Here is a 26,796-nt window from a genome sequence, read left to right as displayed (position 1 = left end):
ATGAGGGGGTCCTGCAGAGCCAGCTGGGGGTTTCCAGTCCTGAGAGTCTGATTGGCCTGCAGCGGGTGGCTGGATTGAGCCATGCTGTCAGCAGTGGCCGAGAGGATATGTCACCACCAGGCACCCCCTGGAGTGGGCTTGGTGCATGCTGGTTCCTAGAGAGAGGGGGGTTTTCTCAGCTGGGCAGACAGTTCCCAGGCAGCCAGGCCTGGTACAGCAGACATGTAATTTGGTTATTATGTATAATGTGTTACTACAGGTCTTGGAAAGTTCCTTGCTCTCCCTCACTCCTTAGATAGCCCAAGATCTGTGAAGTCTTGGTGTATTTCCGGTCAGCAAGGCCAAGAGATTAAAACAAATAAATGGTGCCCTTTCTCCCTTCTTTTCTTCTTTCCTAGGAGATAAATATAAAGGGGAGAATAATGACTCACCTCTACAATCCCAGAATGAATCACTGTTAACATTTTCATCATATTTGTAGCTGGTCTTTTTTTTTTTTCCCTGTGTGCATGCAGAAATGGAAATTACATGAAAAATTATCTCATGGACAGAATACTACAGATAAAGCTAAAGTTGCTTTTGATTAACATCCCCTTTCTGGCCTTGGCTCTTGCATATGTAAAGATACCCACTTTTAGGAGTTTGGCATTCATCTTTCTTGTCCTGTATTATATACCTTTTCTTTATATCTCTGTGTAGGAAGAGATCACATTCTAGCCAGTTCAGATACCCATCTTAGAGAAGGAGGAACTATATAATATGATGCACTTGGCTGAAGGGTGAAAATTGAATGGAAAGTAATAAACCCACGAATACTTTTTTGAAATACTTGGACATTGTATTACCAACTCTGAGATTCAGTTAAAAAAAAAACCTTTTTAAAAATCATATAATTCTTCAAAAAATATGTAGGGCTAGAGCCTTGGAAATCCTAATGGGCAAAATGTTTCTTCAAGAGTGTACAAAGGATGCCTGGGGGGCTCAGCAGTTGAGCGTCTGCCTCCTGCTCAGGGTGTGATCCCAGAGTTCTGGGGTCGAGTCCCACATCGGGCTCCCTGCATGGAGCCTGCTTCTCCCTCTGCCTGTCTCTGCCTCTCTCTCCCTCTCTGTGTCTCTCATGAATAAATAAATAAAATCTTTAAAAAAAAAAAGAAAAAATGTATGAGCATGTGAGCTCTGCACACATTTGCTTAATGTCTGAATGAAAAAAATTAAACTTAACCTGTAAAATTTAAATGGGGTATGTATTACAGATGGCTCCCCTGAAGTCATTATGAGCCTCTTGAAACTTAACAAATGTCGCTGTGTCCCACCAGAAAAATTGAGGAGCCATAGAGTTGAACCCTCTTTGGATTTGGTTGTGTGAGCTTCATCTAGACCTGCTCTGAAGGAACACTTGGAAACGATGCAGTTCCCCCGAGTGAAGCCATTGTCACAGAACAGGGAACCTGGTTGTAGATTTCATTCATCAGCCTCATGAAGTAAATTCTGGAAACAAACACATGGCGAAAATGATGCATTTGTTTATGAAAGTCTTTTTATTTCTGAACCACCAGGAAAAAACTACTCTTTCTCCTTTTTAAGTGGGTGGGCAATTGTGGAGCTCTTCAGCAACACCACTGGGCATGCCTGTGCCCGCCTGGATCAGCTGTTACAAGTCCAGAGCTAGAGAGGGTCTGACTTGGGTTCTTCTAATCGACTTGATTCCCTCTTCATTTTTTTTTTTTAAAGATTTACATGAACTGAACTGGCTTCATGGTAGACCTCGGGTGGCTGACTTTCTAATGCAGGCTGCATGGGGCCAGGGGGACTTGGTTGGGAGATCAGGTGAATCGGTACCATTACAGAGAGACCTCAGGCAGCATGAACTGCTGGTTTGGGCATCAGGGAAGTAATTTTTTTTTTTAAAGCAATTACTTTCAGCATGATCTTGAGATTTTGATTTACCCCTTTTTCCTACGGCTGCATCCACTCCATTTGCAGATTCTCTTAGCAGCCATCCACAATGTGTCCCTGATTCACTCACTCCTTGCCATCTCTGCTGCTCTTCAGGCCGCTGTTCTCTCTTGATGGCACCATTCCTAGGACCTCCCACAAACCCTGCTTCCAGTGCCTTCCAGGTTCGCTTACTCTTCCCCTGCCATAACAGCTAGACCACTTCTTTGAATTATAGATGAAATCATCCCACTCTTCCTTTATAGTCTTTCAGTGGTTCACCATTGCACTTAAAGTCTAAACCCTTCACCATGGTGAGTGGTCTGACCCCTGCCTTCCCTTTGGGCCTACAGGAGCACTTTCCCTCGCTCATTCCTCACCAACTACAGCTAATTTCTGTGGGCCTCCAGTATGTTCACATCCATCATTCAGGTCTTGACTCAAATAGCCCCTATGCAGAGAGGACTTCCTTGACCCACATCTAGAGAAGCACATATTGCTTGGTCAAATCACCCTGTTCTGTTTCTTCATAAACTGAACATTATGTGAAAGGTTTTTTTTTTTTTTTTTTCCGTTGACTTTGTTTCCCTTCCCTTGAATGTAAGCTCCCTGAACAGTGGTGGGGACTTGTCTTTCTCTTGCACCAAGCCATCTTTAACACTTAGAACGAATAAAAGGCACATGGCAAATATTTGTGGAATAAATAAGCTAACAAACCAGCAGGTGATGGTGTGTTCCTGCTGAGGAGCGAGTGAGTTTGCTGCCTGTGCCCAGTTATTGATGGAATGTCTTAGGTGGTGGCACCCCAAGAGCTGCTTTTGAGTCAACCCCATGCCATAGTTGGAGAGTCATTATAGGGTCTGTGCTCAGTATGGGGGCTGGTTGGTGGGGGGCTCAGTTGGCTTCTTGAGTTTCAGGCTTCAAAGCCGGTTGTCCTCATTCTTCTTGAAGTATTTTGAATTTCTTTGCAAACCAGAGCTTCATAAAAACAAACAATTTTTATGTTGCCTTCTGCTTTGGACTGTGCATTTCACTTTTCATCCATTAGCATGACAGTTATTTTGCTTGAACTAATATTCAAGACAAGACCAGGATATTTGTCCTGAAAACTCATTAAAAATACTTATTTTTTTAGTTTTATGCATTGACTACCTTTTGGCATAGTGCTGGTGGGGGAACTTACCATTTAAATAAAACTACACAGGGGCCTTTTGTTCTCTGAAGCAAATGGAATTATGAATTGAACACTAAGTTTTTGTGGCCTTAGAGCCATTAAGTTGTGATAGTGAACATTGCTGAGTTTCTTCTTAGCTGCTTTTTTTCTGCAAGTTCTTCTGATCTTTTGGGGGGCGTCACTTTGTGCCCTCAAAGCTTCTACCCACATATCATGGCAGCTTTCTGACATCTCTGGGAATCTGCAAGTGGATAGTTATGACCAGCCTGCCAATGAATAAAAGTAATGATAAAATATTTGATTCTCATTCCTACCTGTTATAGTGACTTTAAGAACAGACTTTTACTAAGAAATAAACTTGAAGTTTGCTTATATCATCATCTGTGACTTCACTGCTTCAGCATTATTTTAATTTTTTGTTGATTTCAGTTTGATATTTGAATATACAATTGTTCTTTTTAACTTGAAAGTACTTTATGTTAATATATATGATAGAACAGGGAATAAAGTTAAACATTAAAGCTTTAAGTGTTAATGATATGAAATATATAATCCTAGACCATTTATGCACATACACAGAATAAATTCTATACCGTATAGTGCAATTTTTAAATTAAAAAAATATGATCATATTGTGCATGTTGCCCTACACCTTCCTTTTTTTCTTTCAATAATATACTAAATGCTGGAACATGAGTGCAGTACAGATCTACTGTATTCTCTATCATGGTGCATGTTCTATAGAAATATCTTATTTTACCCATTTCAATACTGGTTGACATTTGCATGGTTTCAAATTTTGGGTTAGTAAAATATGCATCTATATTTTAATGTAATTTCAGTGTACTTACAAGGGTTTTTTTTTTTTTTTTTTTTTTTTTTTTTTACTTACAAGTTTTTAATCTTTATAAACATTTGTCCATGTTTCTGTTCCAGTTATTTTTTTTCAAAAATTTACTTAATTAGTTTGTGAGTGGGGGGAGAGGCTGAGAGAGAAAGAGACAGAGAGTCTCTCAAGCAGACTCCCTGCTGAGCACAAAGCCTGAGGTGGGGCTTCATCCCAGGACTCTGAGATCCATGACCTGAGCTGAAATCAAGAGTCTGATGCCTAATTGACTGAGCCACCCAGGCATCCCTCTAAGTTATTATTTAAGATTAACATTTTCAACGAATAAAGCATCTAAACATTATACAACTGTTGTGCTCCTAATCCCACCTTTTTATTACTATAGAGAATGCCTCAACACGTATTATTGTGCTATTGTTTGCCAAAGGGATTGTAAACATTTCCAGTGCAACCAGTCCTTTGAGGATGCTTTGGTCACTGATTTTGTTTATGAGCCCTGGGGCATGAAAAGGGTGAAGAGGAGGAGAGAGTGTTTGTATTCTTCTAAGCAAGAGGATCCCTCAAATTTTGGTTATTAATTGAGACTGAGCACTTCAAGTGTTTATTTACTTTTCTTTTAATTTTGTATTTATTTTGTTCATTCATTTCTTGAAGTTTTCTTTTTTATGAGATTGAAAATTTTATGTATTATAGCTATTATGCTTTGGTACATTTCATGTAAATGTTTTCTTCAAACTTTTTGCCTTGTTATGTTGTTGTACAAACTTTGATAGATTAAAATATTTGATGGATTCAAAAAAGTTTTCTCTTGATAGGCTATAGGTCAGAGAGTTATGTCTCAAGAGCTCTGACATTCAGCCCTGACATGTCAGTTCTGACATTCATTTTTTTCTATTTCGTTTTGTCCCTCTATAAATAAATGGGTATATACCAATTCTTTAGTGGTCAAAATGATTCTTCAGCATCATGGAAGGTTTTGCCATGACTCATCAGCTCGAGTAATTCCCTGAGGAAGTGTTTACTAATGGTTGAGGTGAATCAGGTATGTTTTATATTACCAAGGGCTAAAAGGATATAAGAAATACCACAATTTAATACTATTGGCAGGAAGCAAATTCTTAGCACCATGAATCATGCTGCCCATTTCAGAAAGCCTATTATAATTAGAAGTGACAAGGCTGGGACGCGTGGGTGGCTCAGTGATTGAGCGTCTGCCTTTGGCTCAGGGTGTGATCCCGGGGTCCTGGGATCGAGTCCTGCAACAGGCTCCCTGAGGAGCCTCTTCCTCTGCCTGTGTTTCTGCCCCTCTCTCTGTGTCTCTCATGAATTAAAAAATAAAAAAATAAAAAAAGAAGTAATGCTAACACAGATTGACTAGTTTAAAGTGTGTGGAGTTGTCGTCTTTTGCTTTTACATCTTTGAGCAAGTGATTCAAATAGAAATGTAAATATAGTAATTTCTTGTTGCTGCCAGCTTGATGGTATCCTTCTTCGTATCCTTAGTAGGTGTTCGTCTCCTCTTCAGCAGGGTTTTCTGAATACTCAGATCTGGAACAGGGGGTGAAGTGTTTTTGGTCTGTTGGTTATTAACATCTGTGGGGCACAGAGAACATAATTCCCCTTATCAGTTATGCCAAGAGACTCAGTCTACAACCTCCACAATTTACATTGAAATGGATTGCTTAATGTACATTTGGACGTAATGAGGGTCTAATTGTAATACCTACTGTACACGAGTGCTCCAGAGTTGCTGAAGAGAATACTCCATAGGTTATTTTAGAGGTTGGTAGGACATTCAGAGACCATTAGATTCTAGTTCCTTTTTTTTTTTTTTTTAAAGATTTTATTTATTTTTTTATTTTTTTAAATTTTTTATTCATCCATGATAGGCACACAGTGAGAGAGAGAGAGAGAGAGAGAGGCAGAGACACAGGCAGAGGGAGAAGCAGGCCCCACGCACCGGGAGCCCGACGTGGGATTCGATCCCGGGTCTCCAGGATCGCGCCCCGGGCCAAAGGCAGGCGCCAAACTGCTGCGCCACCCAGGGATCCCAGATTCTAGTTCCTTTTAAGAGGTGTGGGCTGCTGGGGAACCCAGGAGTTTTCTTTTTTAAATTTTATAAAAAGGCTGAGAGTATTCCTCCTATGACTTTCTTTGGGGGCATAAATGCTTCCTCAGTTTTTAATGCTTAATAAATGTGGTTCCTAGACATTTTGATTAATGAGTTAATGAACAGAATGAACTCAGTTTGAATTGGAAGGGAATGTAGAGGATATTGGAGGTCTTCCTCTATGAATGAGGGAATTGAGCCATGGAGAGGTTGGATGACTTGGCCAAGAACGCACAACAGATTAATGGCAGACTAGTCCATTGTTTTTTTGTTCCTTCTTAAGATGGAACCTTGCCCTATTGTGCTTTCTGTCAGTGTCGACAGAACATTCTCAGAAACTGGAATAAAGGACCCAAGCTGGGAATGGACTTCAGCTGATTTGCCTCTAGCAATTATACAACTCCAGTTAGATGTAAATTGTGATGAATTGTTTATAAATATGAATTATCCTAAGGTCTCCTGGAACAGTTTCTTGTGTGGCTTCATCATGAATGAGCCCCTGGCTTTTCTTTTCTTTTATTCTTTTTTTTCTTTTTATTTTAAAGATTTTATTTATTTATTCATGAGAGACACAGAGAGAGAGAGAGAGAGAGAGGCAGAGACACAGGCAGAGGGAGAAGCAGGCTCCATGCAGGGAGCCTGATGTGGGACTCGATCCCGGGTCTCCAGGATCATGCCCTGAGAGGCGGCACTAAACCTCTGAGACACCCAGGCTGCCTCCTGGCTTTTCTTTTAATTGAAAGAAGTAGAATAAAGGTTGAAGCTGAAAACAAACAAATCATCACCAAAAAAAGCTGTAACAAATGTTTACATGTTGAAACTATGTTTTGTATATTAATTCTTTGCTACTAGAAGCAATTAAATACCTTATACAAAGGGATCATATTAGATGCAGAGCCTATCTTTTTAAAACTTAATTAACATAGAGTAAAATTTCCTTTTTTTGGTATATATCCTTCTATAACTTTATTTTTTATTTTTTTAATTTAATTTTTAAAGTCAGTTAATTTTTAAAGCCCCAGTGAGGGACTTGAACTCACAACCCTGAGATCAAGACTTGAACTGATATTTAACGGACTGAGCCACCCACATGCCCCAGTTCTGTGACTTTTAATGCACGTTTGGGTTTGTATAACCACCACTTATAACTAGGATACAGAACAGTTTTAGTACCTCTCCAAAAGTCCCTTTGTACCTACCCTCACCCCTCACCTATACCCTGGCAACCATCAATTTGTTTGGTGTCTCTATAGTTTTATCTTTTCGACGATGCCCTATAATAGGATTGCATACTGTATAACCTTTTGAGGCTGGCTTCTTTCACTCAGCTTAATGCCTTTATGATTCATCCAAATCATTGTATCAATAGCTTATTTCTCTTCATTGTTGAATAGTATAGTATTGTTCAGCTGTACCACGGTTTGTTTATGCATTTACCTGTTGAAGGACAGACATTTGGGTTGGTTCCAGTTTTTTGCAATTATGACTAGAGCTGCTATAAACATTTGTTACATGAGTTTTGGTGTCAACCTCCGTGTTCTTTTCTTCAGGGCAGATGTTGGCAAACTTTTTCTGTAAAAGGCCAGATAGTAAATATTTTCAGCTTTGCATGCCAACAGTTGGCTCTTGTGGCAGAAAGCAGCCATAAACAGTACTTGAACAAATGAGCTTGGCTGAATTTGGGCTGCTGCTGGATTGGCCTGAGGGCTGTAGTTTGCTGAACCCTGCTCAAAGGTAGATGCTTAGGAACAAGATTGCTGGGCCATATGACAAGTATGTGTTTAACTATGTAAGGAACTGTCAAACTATTGTCCAGATTGGTTGTCATTTTATCTTTCTGCCAGCAATGTAGGAGTTGCAGTTGCTTCACATCCTCTTACACACATGGTATAAGCAGTATTTTTTATTTATGTGATTCTAATAGATATGTAGTGGTATCTCATCAATGTTTTAATTTGCATTTCCCTAATGGGTAATGGTGATGAATACCTTTTGATGTGCTTAATTGCTGTCTCTATATCCTCTTTATTGAAGTGGCTTTTCAAGTGTTTTACACATTAAAAAAAATTGGAATGTTTTCTTATAGTTGAGTTTTGACAATTTTGAAATATATTCTGGATACAAGTTTTTGTTGGATATGTGATTTGAAAATATCTCTTAGTCTGTAGCTTGTTTTTCATTCTCTTTATGTAGAAAAAAATTTCTGATTTTGATAGTCAGAAAAAGGACAATGGAAATGATTAAAGTGATAATTACTATAGCTTTATAGAAAGTTTTCAAAATGTGTAGTATACTTCCTTTAACCTTGTATTTCTGTCTCCAAACTATTTCAGCTAGTTGCTTTCCTTTTCTATATGAATTTTAGAGTCGGCTTGTCTATTAAAAAAACAAACAAACAAACCAGAAAACACCCAAAATCCTGCTGGAATTTGATTGGAATTTTGTTAAAAGATACAGATCAACTTGGGAAGAATTGCGTCTTTGCTATGTTTAGTCTTTTAGTCCATGACTACAGAACATTCCTTCACTATTTAATTCTTCTTGTATTTCTTTCATCAGTGTTTTACAGTTTTCAGTTACTATACATATTTTATTAGATTTACCTGTGTTTAATTTTTGGGAACTATTGTAAATATATTTTAAAAAGATTTTATTATTCATGAGAGATACAGAGAGAGAGGCAGAGACATAGAGGGAGAAGCAGGCTCCTCGCAGGGAGCCCCACATGGCACTGCATCCCTGGACCCTGGGATCATGCCCTGAGCCAGAGACAGATGCTCAATGACTGAGCCACCCAGGTGTCCTGGTTCCTTGAGATTTTCTATGTAGACAATATTTCATCTGGATAGAGAGACCATGTTCTTTTTTCCTTTGCAATCTGTTTTCCCTTCATTTCTTTTTCTTGCCTTACGACATGGGCTAAGACTTCCAGTATATTGTTGCATAGGAGTGGTGAGAGTAAAAATCCTCTTCTGTTTAATTTGCTGAGAGTTTTTGACATGAATGGATATTGAATTTTCACAGTTGTCAGTTAATATGATCATGTTTTTTTTCTTCTTTGTGCCATTAATATGTTGGATAACATTGATTTTTGACTATTGAACTTCTCTTGCCTTCATAGAATAAACAACACTTATCTGTGGTATATATATATATATATATGCTATATATATATTTATATATATAGCTGGGTCCTTTTTACTAGTTTTTATTGAAGGTTTTTGCATCTGGGTTCTCTGAGGGATATTGGTCTATAGTTTTCTCTTTTTATACTTTCTTTAGTTTTGGTATTGGGGTGATATTCACCTTATAAAATAGTTGAGAAATATTACTTCTATTTTTTAGAAGATTTTATGTAGAATTAGAGTTATTTCTCCTTTGAATGTTTTGTAGAATTTGTTAGTGAAACTTTCTGGGGCCTTGAGATTTTTTCTTCAGAAAGATTTTAATTGGATCTAATCTCTTTAGTAGTTATAGGACTATTCACTTCATCTTTTTCAATTTGATTGAGGTTTGGTAGTTTTTTGTTTACTCGGAACTGATGAATTTCATTCTGATTGAAAGATTAATATGTATAGGGTTTTTGTTGTTGTTGTTATTGTATTCCCTTATTCTTTTAATGTCTATGAGGTCTGTACCACCATCTTCTCTTTCATTCCTGATCATGGTAATTTGTGTCTTTTCACTCTCTCTGTTTTTGTCAACCTTGCTAGAGATTTGTAGATTTTATTGATTCTTTTCCCCCAAAGAATTGGCTTTGGTTTCATTGATTTTTCCTTCATTTTCATTGATTTATTTATTATTATTTCCTTCCTTATGCTTGCCTTGCTTATTTTGTTATTTTCTTTCTAGTTTTATAAGGTGAGCACTAAGATTGTTGATTTGAGATCTTTCCTATTTTCTAATATAAGCATTTAATTACCTGCATGTTCCTTGAAGCACTACTTTGTCTGCATTCCATAAATTTTGTTATTGTTGTATTTTCATTTTTTTCAATTGAAAATACTTGACAATTTCTTTTGGGGCATCCTCTTTAAGTCAAGGGTTAGAATTGTGTTGTTTAAATTCTAAATGTTTAAAGATTTTCTCGTCATCTTTCCATTATTGATATCTAATTTAATCCCATTATGGTCAGAATGTACTTTGTATGATTTAAATTATTTTATATTAAGATTTTTTAAATGATTCAGGATAATGATCTATTTTGGTGAATGTTCTATATGCATGTGAAACAAATGTATATTCTAACTTTTGTGGGTGGGAGTACTCTATAAATTAGTCAATTAGTTCCTGTTGGATATTGGAAGTTCCTTTCTGTTGGAAGAAGGAAGTCACTTCTACTTCCTTGCGGATTTTCTTATCAATTTTACCTATTACTGAGAGGCTAGCATTGAAGTATCCTACTGTAATTGTGGATTTGTCTATTTCTCCTTTCAGTTTTTCCTTAATGTGTTTTTAATCTCTGTTGTTAAGTGCATATGCATTTAGGATGTTAAGTTTTCTTGATAAATTAACTCATTAACCATTACATGATGTCCCTCTTGGTGATATTCCTTGCTCTGAAATCTACTGTGTTTGATATTAATATATCTATATCCAGCTTTCTTTTGATTCAGTTTATGTGCCACATATTTTTGGCCTTGTACTTTTAATGTTTTGATATAATATTTGAAATGTGTTTTCTGTAGACAGTATATGTACTGTCTCAGTTTTTTTTTATTTTTTAATTTTTTATTTATTTATTTATTTATTTTTTTCTTTTCAGGTTTTTTTTTAAATGTAATTCTAATGATCTCTGTTTTTTAATTGGTGTGTTTAGACCATTCACATTTAATGTAATTATTAATAAACTTTTCTTTAAGCATACTGATTTGCCATTTTTTTTCTGATTGTTTGCTCTGCTTCTGTTGCTATCCTTTTTGACCCTTTTAGAGTTATTTGAGCATTTTCTGGTAGTCCATTTTAACTTAACTGTTGTGTTCTTGACTATATGTATGTGTGCATATGTGTGTGTGTGTATTTATTTAGTAGTTTGTCAGATATATGTGTTACATATATTTTCTTAGTTTGCTGTGTACCTTTTTATTTTCTTAAACATATCTTTGAGCAGAAGTTTTAAAGTTTAATTTCTAAGTTTTTAAAGGTAGAATTTCTTTCTGCATTTGGTGTAAGAAATCTTTGACTATCCTCACTTGGCGAAGATATTTTCTCATGGTTTCATCTAGAAGGGTTATTTATTTATTTATTTATTTGACAGAGAGAGAGAGAGAGAGAGAGAGAGAAAGCGAGCGAGTGTACAAGCAAGGGGAGCAGCAGACAGAGGGAGAGGGAGAAGCAGGCAACCTCACAGAGCAGGGAGCTTGATGTGGGGCTTGACCCCAGGACCCTGGGATCATGAACTGAGCCAAAAGCAGATGCTTAACCGACTGAGCCACCTGGGTGCCCCTCATCTAGAAGTTTTATAGTAGAATTTATGGTTATGCCTTCAATCTATTTCAAGTTAAGAGTGGAATTACATTTTTTCTTTCTTTTAGATATTCAGTTATTCTAGCAACATTTGTTTAAACAGTTTTTATTTTACCCTTGAAATAACTTTGTACCTTTGTTGGGGATCAGTTGACCACATTTCTGTGAGCCTATTTCTGTTTTTGATGTTCTGTCCTATTGTATGACTATCCTTATATCAATTTTGGTTACTACTGAACATTTATACTCATGTGCAATTTCCTTTTATTTTTCTAGTTATGTTTTTGGATTGAGTCCTTCATAAATTTTCTAAAGAATGCTATGAATTTTTCTTTTCTCCTGTTGATAATATATTTGAAGATTTGCTTGCCTTTTGTCATATTGCTCAGCTTAGCATGGACAGCTCTACCTATTCTTTGTTTTAATAAAGTGAAGCTGATTTCTGCATGATACCTTCCCATCTTAAATCTGGCTTGCTTGCCTGCTTCTCCGAGCTGCTGTTTGAGGACATTGAGTATTGTCTTTACTTAAATTTTCTGGGGTCTGAAAGCACTTGGTAGGTGAAAGGAGGCTGGAGATAGAGCTTGGCTGAACCTGGACACAGGCTTTTTAAAGTGATCTGAGCTGCACTTTCTCTTCTGAGACTTGGTTAAATGTCTTAAATCAGGATTTACACCCTCAGAGTTAGGGATGTAACTGTTCCCATGGAAAGGGGCTACACTCAGACTTGAAAGCTTTTCCCAGTTCACACAAAGCTGTCCAAATAACAAGCTCTGAGGTCCTGGAGCTCTGAGCTCTGAGGTCTTGGAGATATTATGGTGATGGTTAAAGCTCATACCTGCCAATGCCAGTTTGCTTGGCTCTTCTAGGCTGTTAACCATTTCCTCATCTCACCTCTCTCTAAATTGCTCTGTAAATTGTTGATGAGAATTTTCAGGTTTCCACACTGAAAATAAATAGCATGTAATATTTCTTTTTTGAAAATTTACCAATTTCGCCTCCCTCCCTCACTTGCTCTGCCTTTTTGGTTCTACTTCTCATCATTTTGTTAGGCATTATAGAAGGGAGGGGCATCCTGGTCCTTCAATTCTGCCATCTTTACACATATGTCTCAGAGAATGCTCATCCTTTTTTTATGTTTGAGGCTGTTTGTAATTTTTGATTTTACATTTCATTTCTCATTTTGTTGACTTGGATTTTAACCTTTGCCTTGGTACTGATTGCAGAACTGGTACTTTAAAAATTAGAGCTATATTCTTAAAAGTAAGTAGAAATAGTACTAAAGAGAACTATTCTTTTTTTATTTATTTATTTATGATAGTCATACAGAGAGAGAGAGAGAGAGGCAGAGACATAGGCAGAGGGAGAAGCAGGCTCCATGCACCAGGAGCCTGACGTGGGATTCGATCCCGGGTCTCCAGGATCACGCCCTGGGCCAAAGGCAGGCGCCAAACCGCTGCGCCACCCAGGGATCCCAAAGAGAACTATTCTTGGATAAACTATAATCTGGGGGAATTGATTTTCTTAAGGAAAATTGAATTGCTTGCACTCTTTGTGTTTGGAAAAAAAGTAAAATGATGATTTAATATCTAAAACAAGTAACTTGCTAAATTTAATGATGTTACTGACCTGACAGTGAAGGAATGAACTAGAGACATTAACATTTGCCTCCCCTGGGAGACATGAGGCATATTAAATATTTTATTTTATTTTATTTCCAGCAGTAGTTTGGAAGTTATTTAATACCTTGAGCTTAGGAAGAGTTACATGCCATCTTTTGCATTGCTGCTTGTTTTTGTGGCATTTTCTAGATCTTTATTTCTGATTTAGCAGACGGTTTGCTGTAACTGGACAAAAGAGTCCTCCATGAACAAGATTATACACAAATACAGCACATTTAGATGGCAGCTTGTGTCAGTGACATTTTGCTGTGAGCCTCTCAGAAGCTTTTCTTACTGCAGAAACACCACTGGGGATTAGTGGCTCACAGCATCTCCATTGGTAGCAAAAGACTAACAGAAATGGGAAATTGAAATTGAAACAAGAAACCACAAAAAAAAAAAAAAAAAAAAAAAAGAAACCATGGCAGTGTCTAAACAGTGTTCCAGAGGGCTGATTTTCAAATGATCAGAATTTCTTATTGGTCATGCTAATGACGCACTCAGGGCCAGTAGTTTTGAGATTTTGCTATGTCTTTTACCTTCTTTGTCTTTTTGTCAGTTTTCTGCTCTTTTCACTTAAGCCTTTTTTTCAGCTTATAAACTCTGAACTATCCTAAGAAAAATCCACTTCCATGTTACTATTCTTCAGCTCCTGTGTCCATTCTGCTTAGTGCTAGCTTGGTTGAATGCAACTCCAGTCTTGCTTCTTTTCCTTCTTTTTTTTTTTTTTTTAAAGATTTATTTATTTATTCCTTCCTTTCCTTCTTTTAGTGTCTTTTCTAGTTGTATTGAAAGACTGTGGGCCTGGCTGCCAGATCATCCTCTTCCTCCTCTGCTATGGACTTTCCTCTTCTGGGCTACCTTCAACCTAAACTCACCCCCTCTCTTGGGTTTCATGCCACACCATTGTGCCCTGCCTCATCCCTTTCTGTCTGATTGCCTCATCCTGGCTCTGTAAATGTTGGTGATTCAAGAGAGGTGGCATTTGGCACTCTGCACCCTTCTCTCCCTGGGTGGTCCTGATTTCCCCATCTCTGTGGATGATGCCTAATCCCTCTTTCCATCCCTGTCTTCTCTCCTGAGCTCAGTGAGACATTTCCAGCCACAGTGTAAATAGCCTACCTGGTTGTCCCATAGATATCTGAGCATCACCACGTGCAACATGTAACTCTTCTCCATTCAAGACAGAGCACCCCAGGTTGAGAGTTTTGTCTGGTTCCCATGTCCTGGTATCTCAGGCTTAGGGGGCACTATATGAACCTTTGTTTTTCTCCCCTCTCCTTTCTTCACTGTCCTACCTGTTCTTTCCCTTGTTTCTGTCTCCATGTCATTACTCATTAACTCAGTTAATTTTTCCCTTGTGATTTCACTTGTGTTGGTCCTGAAATCCCGTTCCTCTCTTCTTCCCACTTCCTCTCTTCTCTCACTTGTACATTGCTAGAGCCTGAAAGTATCTCTCTCCATCATCTTCCTTCCTTTAATTCTTTATAGTCTTCAGTCCAGATTTCCCACCTCAAAACACTGATGTCTCTTACCCTTTCCCCATTTTGTCTTCCTGCCTCTCCTACTTACTCAGGAACCTTAATGGTACATTCTCTTCAGTGATGCATATCCAGCATTTCTACTTCTACTAGATTTATCTTGCAAATTTACATAGATGTCTATGCACAAAGACACAATGAGTCTGTCATCATGTTGTTTGTAATAGCAAATGGGGGTAATAACCTCTGTGTCCATCAATAGAGCACTGCTTGAATAACTTGCAGTAGGTCCATATAAGGAATAGAATGTCTTGTGTCTAATATTAATAATGAGATATGTATATATTTATGAATATGGAACAAACTCAAAGGTATACTGGCAAGTTGAAAAATGAGTAAGGAGCACAATAGAGTATATATTAATATATTTCTATTTCTATTTGTATTTTATTTATTTATTTATTTTTATTTATTTATGATAGTCACACACAGAGAGAGAGAGAGAGAGAGAGGCAGAGACATAGGCAGAGGGAGAAGCAGGCTCCATGCACCGGGAGCCCGACGTGGGATTCGATCCCAGGTCTCCAGGATCGCGCCCTGGGCCAAAGGCAGGCGCCAAACCGCTGCGCCACCCAGGGATCCCTCTATTTGTATTTTAAAAAAGGATTGGTTTATATGTGTTTTTGAATATTCGTAAAGTGTTTGTAGAAGGTTACTTAACACTGTTTTGTACAGTTTATTTTTAAAGCAGGTGTATTACATTTTTCCTAAAGAAAACTTAGTTAATACATAAAATAACAGAACTTATAAGTACTTCTTATGGACTGTGGAAGCAAGTCTGGATTTCTGATCCAGATTTTTGGTTAATATGCCTTTAGATTTTTGTATCAATGGGTATTTCAAGCCTCATTCTTACTCCTAAACTTCGTAGGGTCTTTATTAGCCTAAGCTCAGCAAATAAAGGCATAAATTGCTGACCATTGGTATGATGTGGTGTAGGCACAGCCTGGATAGAACAGACATTGGACTTGGTGCTGGTCCAGGTCCTGGTGGACCCTGTTTTCTCACTTTAGTTACTGGATTGAGAAGACAGTTGGAAAGTTCCATGAGGGGAGCACAGAGGCAGGTGGCGAGCAGGTGATGGTGACAGAGTTGCATAAGGCAGGAGAGGGAGGGCCAGGTTAGCAGCCTTTGACCTTCTGGTAAGGAGGTTTTGGGAGATTTTAACAATCAGCACACCATTCTGCTCTCTTTCCTCTGGATATCAACCCTCTGTCATTTGCATGGCCTCTGCTTGCTGACCTAAGTGTATGCCCATGCCTGTGTGGTCTTTTCCTCTGGTACATTTTTTCCTAATCTGTCTTTCCAGATCCTGCCTACCATTCAAGGCAGGCTGAGATCTTCATTTCCCCTTGCTCCTGACTGTAGGTAGTTGCCCTTTGCTTGCAGGAACTGAGCTCTTTATCAGTTTCTGGGTTTCCACATTTATCTTTTACCACATAAGCTTATTGTGTGTTTCCTTGTGTTATCTCTCCTGCTAAAGACAGTAACGACATGCTGATAAAACTAGTCATTCATCTGTGTATCACCTGGACTCTTGCAGTATTTTATATTTGGTCTGATCTTTCCAAGTATAGTAATAATTGTCAGTCCAATGATTTTGACTTCTTGTTGTGAGGTTTCGTCACTCTGAGATAACTCAGATGGCCCCCAACTAATTAATGATGGGACAAGACAGAGAAGAATGAGTTGCTGTTCCTTTAGCAAAGGAGGTCAGAGGCATCTTAAGGGACATTTCTGGGGTATGAGTGGAAGAGTGGAGAAATTCAGGGATTGATTGAACCAAGGGCAGATGAACCCTCCACTGAGCATTGCGTACAAGTTCTTATCACCAGGAAATAAGGTAGTAGTATTTCTGTTTTCTAAATCAGCCCAGGAAGCGTAGCAAGGGATCAGGGACTAAATTGTCTCAATTCACAGTGTAGCTGGACATTCATAGATGTTTTTACTTCTGTAGTTCTCTAACTTGTTATTTTTTTAAAAGCATTTTCTTTGTTTTGTTTTTTGTTTTGATCCCGGGACTCTGGGATCACGACATGAGCCAAGAATCTGGGAGCCTAGGTGGCTCAGCAGTTGGGCCTCTGCCTTCAGCTCAGGATGTAATCCCGAGGTTCTGGGATCGAGTCCCACATCGGGCCCCCTGCAGGGAGCCTGCTTCTCTCTCTGCCTATGTCTCTGCTTCTCTATCTCTCTGTGTCTCTTATGAATAAATAAATACAATCTTTTTTTTTAATTTTTTTAATTTATGATATGACAGAGAGAGAGGCAGAGACATAGGCAGAGGGAGAAGCAGGCTCCATGCACTGGGAGCCCGACATGGGATTCGATCCCGGGTCCCCAGGATCACACCCTGGGCCAAAGGCAGGCGCCAAACCACTGTGCCACCCAGGGATCCCAATAAATACAATCTTAAAAGAAAGGTAGGCACTCAACCACTGAGCCCCCTAGATGTCCCTTGTTTGTTATTTTCTATGAGAGCTTTTAATGTTTTTCATCCTCCTTCCTCTTCTCCAGAAATAATGAAACACTAAACATGAAGCCAGTTGTTATACTTGAGATTCTGCTGGTTGAGATTCTTTAAAATTTGCTCTTATTAGTCTCAATATGTTTCTCCTATATGTGTTACCTTCTCTAAACTTAGCAGCTAGAATTAGAGACTTAAGAATATTGGCCTTGTTTGGCCTTATTTTACCTTTTATTGCAGAGATCAACACACAGTGGGTTACAGGCCAACCACTGCCTGTTTCTATAAATGAAGCTTTATTGGGACATAGCCAGATCCATTCATTTATGTATCATCTGTGACTGCTTTCACACTGGAAGGTACAGTCAAGTAGTTGTGACAAAGACCATATGGCCCTCACATCCTAAAATAGTTACTATCTGGCACTTCTCAGAAGAAGTTTTGCTGATCCCTGTTGTATTGTATTAAATTGTTTGCCCGTTCTCCTTTCCCATGCCTACCCCCCGATCATGGTTTCTTTTGGTTGGTGCTTCTCAGTGTTCATGTAATAACATAGATTCAACCATACAACAGGTGCCACTAGCTGGAGTAGTACAGATCTACCTTTCTCAGCGCCTCCCTCACCTAGATCTTGGCGGAGAGGAGAACCAAGTCACTCCCTCACCTGGCCTCTGTGGTGTTGGTGGAGGAGGAGGTGGGGGTGTTGAAAAACTGTTGCTATTGGTGAGGGTCCATCACTAGGCCAAGGGCTTTACATGCTTAATCTCCCACAGCTTAGGTGTAGAGAATGGCATTATCCCGATTTTATTGAGGAAAAAGAGGCAGACAACAGGTTAGTAACTTGTCCCAGGTCCTATACCTGGCAAAGTGCCAAAGACCAAATAGGAGTCAAAGCCCGTCTGATTCCAGAAAGCAGTCTCTTATAGCCTTATGGTCTGTTAATGCCTCAACCTAGCTTTGACCTCACTGGTAAACCACAGGCTTACGTTCATGCCTCATCTTACTTAATCTTTCTGGTGCCTTTAGACTTTTGCCTACATTTGGCTTCCCTTCTTCCTCCACCTAGAGTGAAAAATTCCTTTGTGGCTTCTTTTCCTTACTCTTCCTTTTACTTATGCATCTTAAACCTAGGCATTCGTTAAGAATTCATTCTCACTCCTCTCTTAGGGATCTTATGTATGGTTAAAGCTTGAAGAGCCAACTTTATACAGAAAACTCCAAATCTGTAACCTGCTTTTCTTTATGAACGAAATCTTGATTTTGATCTTTATTCAGAGCTCCACCCCCTTCTTTCAGATGTCCTTTTAGACTTCTCTAAGATGTGCCCCCTGAGATTGCAAACTCATTTTCTTCTCTAGGATCAATTCTTCCCCCAAACTCAGGTTTCTGTCAATGGTATTGTAGTTCTTCCACTCATTAAGATGTAGGAGGTAGGCAGCCCGGGTGGCTCAGCGGTTTAGCGCTGCCTTCAGCCCAGGGCCTGATCCTGGAGACCCGGGATCAAGTCCTGCATCAGGCTCCCTGCATGGAGCCTGCTTCTCCTTCTGCCTGTGTCTCTGCCTCTCTCTCTCTCTCTGTTTCTCATGAATAAATAGATAAAATCTTAAAAAAAAAAAAAAAAAGATTTAGGAGGTGATGGTCATGTTCCTCCTTATCCTCTTTTCTCACCTTCCATTAACTCATGTCTGCATCTTCATCTGTGTTTGTCCGAGTGCATCCCATTCCTGCCACTTCAGGCCTAGCCCAGCCTTCACATGCCTTTTGCTCACACTGGTAGAATATTTGCTAACTGTCTTTAGTTTTCCGGGGCAGGCATGACAGATTGTCTCATGATGATCTCTTCTTTTGGCCAGACTGGACTGTGCTCTAAAAGGCTTCTCAGCACAATCAGTGACAGCATTCCAGTCCATCACTTCCCAAACTTATTTATGCAGTTATAGTGAAATAGTTTCTTGGAAATGCAGCAGTATTTATGTCATTTATCTGTTTAGAAATTCACTGATTTCTAGGCAGGTAGGTAATTCAGTGGTCCAGTAAGTGGTTCCTTACATCCCACCTCCATGCTGTTCCTTCTTCCTAGAATACCTTGACCATTTCTCAAAGCCCATCTCCATTGCTTTTTTTTTTTTTTTCTTTGGAAAATATATTTATTATTGATAGTGAGTGCAGTAAAGATGTCAGTATTCATGATCGAGAAGAGGTTGTATAAGCCAAGGTTGCCTTTATGTTGATAAAAAATGCCTTATTTCACTTGTAATCATAAACATTATTCCAGTAAAAGAGGTACATTTTTCTCTCCTTTTTGTCTTACGTACATGATCACCATAATAAGTTAAAATGAAGTAGCTCTTCTATAGTCAAGGGAGAAAAGAAAAAGAAAAAACCAACACGCCAGAGCCGAGATGACTGCACCCAGCATTTCTGGGCTGAGATGGAGGTCTAGTGCCCTCCCCTCCCCACTCCAAGGACCCTAGCCCCCATCCCAAGCCCCAAACCCAGCTTTGCTGGAGTGAGGGTTTACCCAACCGTGGAGCCTGGTAAGAAGAGCAAGCTGAACTAGAAAGTTAAAAAGGTGGAGAGGGCTGCCTTTCTCTTTTAATTGTCACGAACAGGGCTGACTAACACTGCAGTGTGTCCTTGTTTGTTGATCCCTGATCTAGGCCTCAGCTTTTCAAACTGCAGTTGATCAAACTGGGATATGCTTCGGCTGAATCTGCTCTCTGGGTCTCCGCGTGGGTGTTGGGTGCAGGTGCCGGTCGTGTCGGTGTGGGCGTCATGTCAGACAACGAGGACAATTTTGATGGTGATGACTTTGATGATGTGGAGGAGGATGAAGGGCTAGGTGACTTGGAGAATGCTGAAGAGGAGGGCCAAGAGAACGTTGAGATCCTTCCCTCTGGAGAGCGACCACAGGCCAACCAGAAGCGAATCACCACACCATATATGACCAAGTATGAGCGAGCCCGCGTACTCGGCACCCGTGCCCTTCAGATCGCGATGTGTGCCCCTGTGATGGTGGAGCTGGAGGGGGAGACAGATCCCTTGCTCATCGCCATGAAAGAGCTCAAGGCCCGAAAGATCCCCATCATCATTCGTCGCTACCTGCCAGATGGGAGCTATGAAGACTGGGGGGTAGACGAGCTCATCATCACCGACTGAGCTGGAATCATCTTCCTGACTGTGCCTCATCCTAGTTTCTATTTTCACATTCTTTATACTTGTAAATAATAAACTGTTCAACCTTTCAAAAAAAAAAATGGAGATTTCTCTTTGAGGAAATCAAAATTGTGATGAGTAATCACAAATTACTCTGTGATTTCTCTGATATCCAAGCTCATGTGAATTTTCCCCTTTCTGAGGTTCCATATTACTTTGTTGGAAACTCTCTTATGGAACTTGGCTCTTGTGCCCTGGTGACTGGTGAACTTGTCCCACTGTCACTTCACTGCACTGCTAATGTGCTGAAGCAGGAACTCTTCTTTGCTTAACTAATGTTGAAGGTGCCTCAAAAATGCTTAATAAATATTCATTGCATTAGTCTGAATGAGAGCATAGGGGAAAAATCATATGGTTGGCCATGAAATTTAATGAGCTTTTTATGCCAGTATCTCTAAAATATTGTTGATTAATAGTATTGAGTTTTTCAAAACATTCCTTTGGTTTTATAAGTGATTAATCTACTTTTATCATTTGTTGGCATTTATCTGTAGAATACTTTATCTACATAATTTTCTTATTCCTGATTATGGCCTTTTTTTCCCACTCAAAGAATTCCCTTTAACATTTCTTGTAAGGATGATTTAATGGTCACTGATTCCTTTAACTTATGTTTGTCTGGAAAACTCTCTCTCTCTCTTTCCTTTTATTCTGAATGATAGTCTTGCTGGATAGGATATTCTTGGTTGCAGATTTTTTCTTTTTAGCACTTTGAGTATATCATGCCACTTTCTTCTGCCCTGAAAAGATTCTGCTAAAAAGTCAGCTGATAATCTTATGGAGTTTCTCTTATATGTAACTTTTCTTTTCTCTTCTTTTAAAATTTTCTCTGTATCACTACTTTTTGCCATTTTAGTTATTATGTGTCTTTGTGTGGGCCCTCTTAGGTTGATTTTGTTGGGGAATCCCTCTGCCTCACGGATCTGTATTTGTCTTTCCTTCCCAGATTTGGGAAGTTTTCAGCTATTACTTCCTCAAATAAATTTCTGCACCCTTTTGTCCATTTTCTCCTTCTAGGATCCCTGTAATACAAATGTTATTACATTTGATGGTATTGTTGAGTTCTTTTTTATTATTCCTTTTTCTTTTTCTTGTTCAGTTTAATTGCTTTCTATTACTCCATCTTCCAATTGGCTGTTCTATTCCACTGCTTCTTATTATTTTTTATTTCAGTTATTGGGTTCTTCATCTCTGGCTGGTTCCTTTTTCTATTTTCTATCTCTTTGTTGAAGGTCTCACTGAGATACTCTACTCCTTTCTCAAGTCCAGTGAGTATCCTTATAACCATTAATTTGAATTCTTTATCAGGCATATTGCTTATCTCTATTTCATTTAGCTCTTTGTGATTTTATTCTTTTCTTTCATTTGGGACATATTCCTCTGTCTCCTCCTTTTGTCTAATTCTCTGTTGGTTTCTATATTTTAGGAAAGTCAGTTACCTCTCTTGATCTTGATGGTAATAGCCTTATAAGGAAGAGGTCCTGTGGTGCCCTACAGTGCAGTACTCCTGTTTATGAGAACCAGGTACTTCAGGGGTATCTCCTACGTGGGCTGTGTGTACCTTGCTGTTGTGGCTGAGCCATATTTGTCTTTAGTCCAGTTGAGTTTAATGGCCCACTTTGCCTGTTGTGGGATCACTGGGTAGAGTTTGGTCCCTCTGCTGTTAGAGAGTCTGTCTGGGGCCACTGCAGGGTGGTTGGGCAGTGTTACCGATCATACCAGATTGAAAGTGAAGGATGGGGGGAACACGTGGGTGGCTCAGTGGTTGAGTGTCTGCCTTGTGCTTAGGTTGTGATCCCAGCATTCTGGGATCAAGTCCCACATCAAGCTCCGAGGAGCCTACTTCTCCCTCTGCCTATGTCTCTGCCTCTCTCTCTGTGTGTCTCATGAATAAATAAAATTAAAAAAAAAAGAAAATGATGGATGGAAGAACATTTACCATGCAAATAGAAGTGAAAAGAGAGCTGAAGTAGCAATACTTACATAGGACGAAATAGACTTTGAAACAAAGACTATAACAAGAGACAAAGGAGGACACTACATAATGATAAAGGGGACAATCCAACAAGAGGATATAATAGTTATAAATACCTATGCATCCAATGTGAGGCACTTAAATATGTAAAATATATAAAGTAACTACTAATAGACATAAAAGAAGAAACTGACAGTAATACATTAATAATAGGAGATGTTAACACCTCCAGACAGAAAATCAAGGAAATAAGCTTTGAATGACACATTAGAGTAGATGGACTTAACATATATTCAGGACATTCCATACAAAAACAATGGATTACACATTTTTTTCAAGTACTCATGGGAACAGTTTTTAGAATAGATCTCAGTGGGGCACCTGCGTAGCTCAGCCAGTTAAGCAATCTGCCTTCCATTCAGATCATGATTCTAGGGTCCTGGGATTGAACCCCACATCAGGCTCCCTGCTCAGCAAGGAACCTGCTTCTTCCCCTCCCCCTTCCACTCCTCCTGCCACTCCCCCTGTTTGTGCGCTCTCTCTCTCTCAAATAATAATAATAATAAAAGAATAGATCACATATTAGGCCACAAATCAAGTCTCAATAATTTTTTAAAAAGATTTTATTTATTTATTCATGAGAGGCAGAGACATAGGCAGAGGGAGAAGCAGGCTCCCTACTGGGAGCCTGAGGTGAGACTTGATCGCAGGACCCCAGGATCACAACCTGAGCTGAAGGCAGATGCTCAAGCACTGAGCCTCCCAGGTTCCCCAAGTCTCAATAATTTCAAAAAGATTGAACTCATGTCATGTATCTTTTCCAACCACCATGGTATGTAAGTAGAAATCAATCACAAAAAAGTCTTGTAAGAATGCAAATACACGGATGCTAAATAATGTGCTACTGAACAATAAATAACCAAGAAATCAAAGAGCAAATAAAAAATACCTGATGATAAATGAAAATGAAAACATAATGGTTCGAAATCTTTAGGATGCAGCAAAAACTATTCTAAGAGGGAAATCTATAGCAATGCAGGCCTACCTCAAGAAATAAGAAGAATCTCAACCTAAACTTATACCTAAAGGAACTAGAAAAAGATCAAATAAAACATGCTTTTGATAACATTTATTTTAAGTTAAAATACTGTTGTTTTCAGCATAAGTCACAACACATGCCAGTTCAGTGTGTTGGAACACAAAGAATGAAGGAGTAGGTCCAATGACATGTAGCCTGTCTTGGCTGCTCATTCAGCTCTATGACATTAGACCTCCCTTTTGGCCATTCTGGGCTTCAGTTTTATCATCTGTAAAGTCGATATGAATAATGACCCTTTTCAAGTAGAGCAGCAGTACCAGAGAGTGGTTTTGCCCCCCCAGAGGATATTTGGCAATGTCTGGAGACATATTGTCTTTACCACAGGATGATGCTAAACTCTCATTCACAGGGCAGCCTTCACAACAAAGAAATATCTGGTCCAAACTGTCAGTAGCGTTGAGGTTGAGAAGTCCTGAGATAGAGCAGACTGTGATTCAAAATCTTATTTTAATTAATTGAATGCGTATTATAAACCTGATATTTTAATTATAATTTAATTTAGTAGGAGACTTATTTCTTTTTCAAGGGGTATTCTGAGATGCAAGATTGTTTTCATTTTCTTAGTGTTTAAGCAAATGGGGATAATTAACATCATTATGGAAGCTTAAAATGTGTGTAATTTAAAATAATATCTACCTTCATCACATTGGGTCAGTAATTCTCCAGGCTTCTATCTCATTATTAGAACATTTGAAAGAATTTATGGGAAGGAAGCTCAAAAGAAATGGAAACCATGTGTATGTGGAGAGAATGTGCATGGGCTTTAAATATCCAGAGGAATTAAAAGTCTTTAATTCCTTTAATTAAAAGGGGAAATCTTTTCCCCTCTCTTTATCCCCAAAGAACCACACTTTCAGGTTTCATCTGGGGGAGTACGTGAAGCCTGATGAGGGTGGAGCCTGGGTAGCTTGGATGGTCCCAAGCCATTCCTTGGGACCAGCATATGTACCTAGTTTAGCAGTACTTTACAGATTGGAGAGTTTGTCATGTTAAAAACACTAGAGCCATCTAAAGCAAGAGAGCTGCTGTGGAGATCACGTGATGGCTTAAGTGTACAAAGGTAAATCCTGCAGCAGACTCAGATAGTTCTTGTTCCTTTAGGATGCCAGTGACCCAGTCTGCACCTCTTGCCAATTGCAGACACCAAGGAGGGGGGGTTACCTTTTACTATGTAAGTGTTTGGAGCAAGTTGTGAAAACAAGACCATTTATTCTTGCTTCGTTCCTTACTCCATCCTCTTGTCCACAGGTGACCTTTGGAATGCTACCAGGGGCAGACAGAGGAAAGTATAATTTAATTTATGGAGAATACTGTTTTGGGATAAGTTCAGTCCATCGAAGGCTGTCCACAGTGCTGTCAGGGGACCTGGCCCTCTTGCTTTTGCTTCGCTAGCCTTAGCAGTATGGGAATTTCATTGTCCTGCTTGTAGGATAGTTGTTTCTCCCCCAGGCAGGACAGCCCTTGGGCCTGTCAGTAGGAAGAGGGGCAAGGTCAGTGCATGCCCAGCTGGCATCTTACTGGCTGGCTATGGTTGGCATGGCCACCTCTAATTGCAAGGGAGGCTGGGAATCAGGCAGCCTCATCTGGCATATTGCTGTCCCATCAGACTGGAGTTCTCATGGCAAGGGTAAAGGAGAACAATCTTGCCGGGAGGCACTGGGAGTGTCTGCTACTCGGTGCTCTTGCCCCTCATCCATCAGACACCTGCAAAGATTGCAAACTCATTCCTTTGTTGGCCTTGGAGAGAAAGATGAGGGAAAAAAAAATTGCCCTGTGTTTTTCTGCTGCTTTTCTGTTTCACTGGCTGGGCTGAAAGTGATTGTCTTGTATTATAATTCCTTTTTGTTGCCAGAAAAACTTTAAAACTGTCTTTTGCTGTGTATAGCATCATGGTGCTGTTTGACTTCCCTGCCAGGACTAAAATTTTCACTTCCCTCTTTTGGGGCATCAATCTGGCTAAAAGGCCTTTAGAGGCTGTTCCAGGGAGAGCAGCTATAGAACAGGGGCACTTTTTGATTTAGGGAGAGGGGCATGTGCCCCTTTCTACTCTTATGTTGGTTAAGTGTGTGGTGAGGTGTTTTCTGAGAGGAAGAAGACCCAGCTGTGCAGGTTTCCTGTGTTTCTGGAATTTTCTACCCATGAGTGGGTAGCAGCTTTATGGAAACTGGTAAGTGGTGATGGCTATATAGGTATAGGCTTAAATGCTGTGTGGTCCTAAATGCTGTCTGTAAGGTACGTGCATACAGGCCTGCACACCTTATACACATTTTCTTGTTCTTTATTGTTAGCTGTGAGTACTGAAGAAGCTATATTTATATTTGCCCCATCATCTGCCTGTGAAAGTCAGAACCTCAGTGCCTGCCTTGATCTATCTCTAGCCCATCCCCATCAAAGATCTGTTAAAAACCTTTTTTATTCAGGTTTGCTTTTTCCTCTTTATTGAGATGTCCTTCTCGGTGCCTTAAAGAGGCTCTAGGTTGCCTTTAATCCATTCCTTTTAAGCTCTTATTTGCACGTGGTTACTGATTTTTTCTTTTTCAAACCAATTTTTCTTTTTCTCAAGTGTTTGACACTTAGCTGAGTGAGGCTGTCAAAATGTTTTACTTCTATCATTAGCATAGTGTGTCTTAGCTCCGTATTGTGTGTATTTGCAGTGGTTTTTGTTTAATCTGCTGAGCCACACATTAACAGCCAGAACTACCCCTCCTCTCTCACCCATCTCCACACGGAGCACAGACATAAAAAATTAGTCTCGAAAAGCATTCTAGACATTCACAGCGCTGAAGAGGACAGGCTGCCTGCTTCAGACTGGAGGTGGTGTGTCTTCTGACAGAGGGTTGCCATGGTGACCGTGTGACAGCTAACTAAACCTGGGGGGTGGTGTAGAGAGGGGGCCCGGCTGTCAGGGAACCCTGTTCAGTCCCACAGAAATGTCCTATTTCTTAGGTACTCCCAGGATCGACGTTTGACTCTCAAAGAGCACAATGGAAGTGTCCATGTGGAGGTGGCTTTGTTGGTTGGGCCCATATCTGGGTTATTTGCCTGTGCCTGTCACTTTCTAGGATCCGATGCTTTTCCTCTTTTCCTGCATCTCTTCTTCTCTGCACAGTGTTACATTGGAGATAAGGAGCTTAATAAAGGACATTCAGATATATATAGTAAGACATCACTGATTAGGAAATACTGGAAATAAAAGGAATATTATTTAGAGCCTCTTTTTTTTTTTTTTTTTTTTTGCCTTTTTGAGAATAAGCTATGACATGGAAATAGGCTGGTTGTGTGTCAGGGGCATTAGGAGTGATGACACTC

At 39.4% G+C, this 26,796-nt stretch overlaps 2 protein-coding genes across 2 annotated transcripts in view; both read left to right on the top strand.

Moving 5' to 3' along the window:
• TMEM163 (transmembrane protein 163) overlaps nt 1-26,796 on the top strand; it is a gene marked incomplete at its 5' end in the record, with an annotated part of 225,155 nt that overhangs the window by 52,447 nt on the left and 145,912 nt on the right. The window lies entirely within an intron of this gene.
• LOC121482158 (DNA-directed RNA polymerases I, II, and III subunit RPABC2) lies at nt 19,916-20,467 on the top strand. The gene has a single exon (XM_041740004.1). The coding sequence runs from the start codon at nt 19,973-19,975 to the stop codon at nt 20,354-20,356; it is 384 nt and encodes a 127-aa protein (XP_041595938.1). The 5' UTR covers nt 19,916-19,972; the 3' UTR covers nt 20,357-20,467.

This window comes from Vulpes lagopus, chromosome 24 (assembly GCF_018345385.1).
Source record: "Vulpes lagopus strain Blue_001 chromosome 24, ASM1834538v1, whole genome shotgun sequence".
In the NCBI taxonomy this organism is placed as follows: domain Eukaryota; kingdom Metazoa; phylum Chordata; class Mammalia; order Carnivora; family Canidae; genus Vulpes; species Vulpes lagopus.
This window is presented reverse-complemented; position numbering and strand designations above follow the sequence as displayed.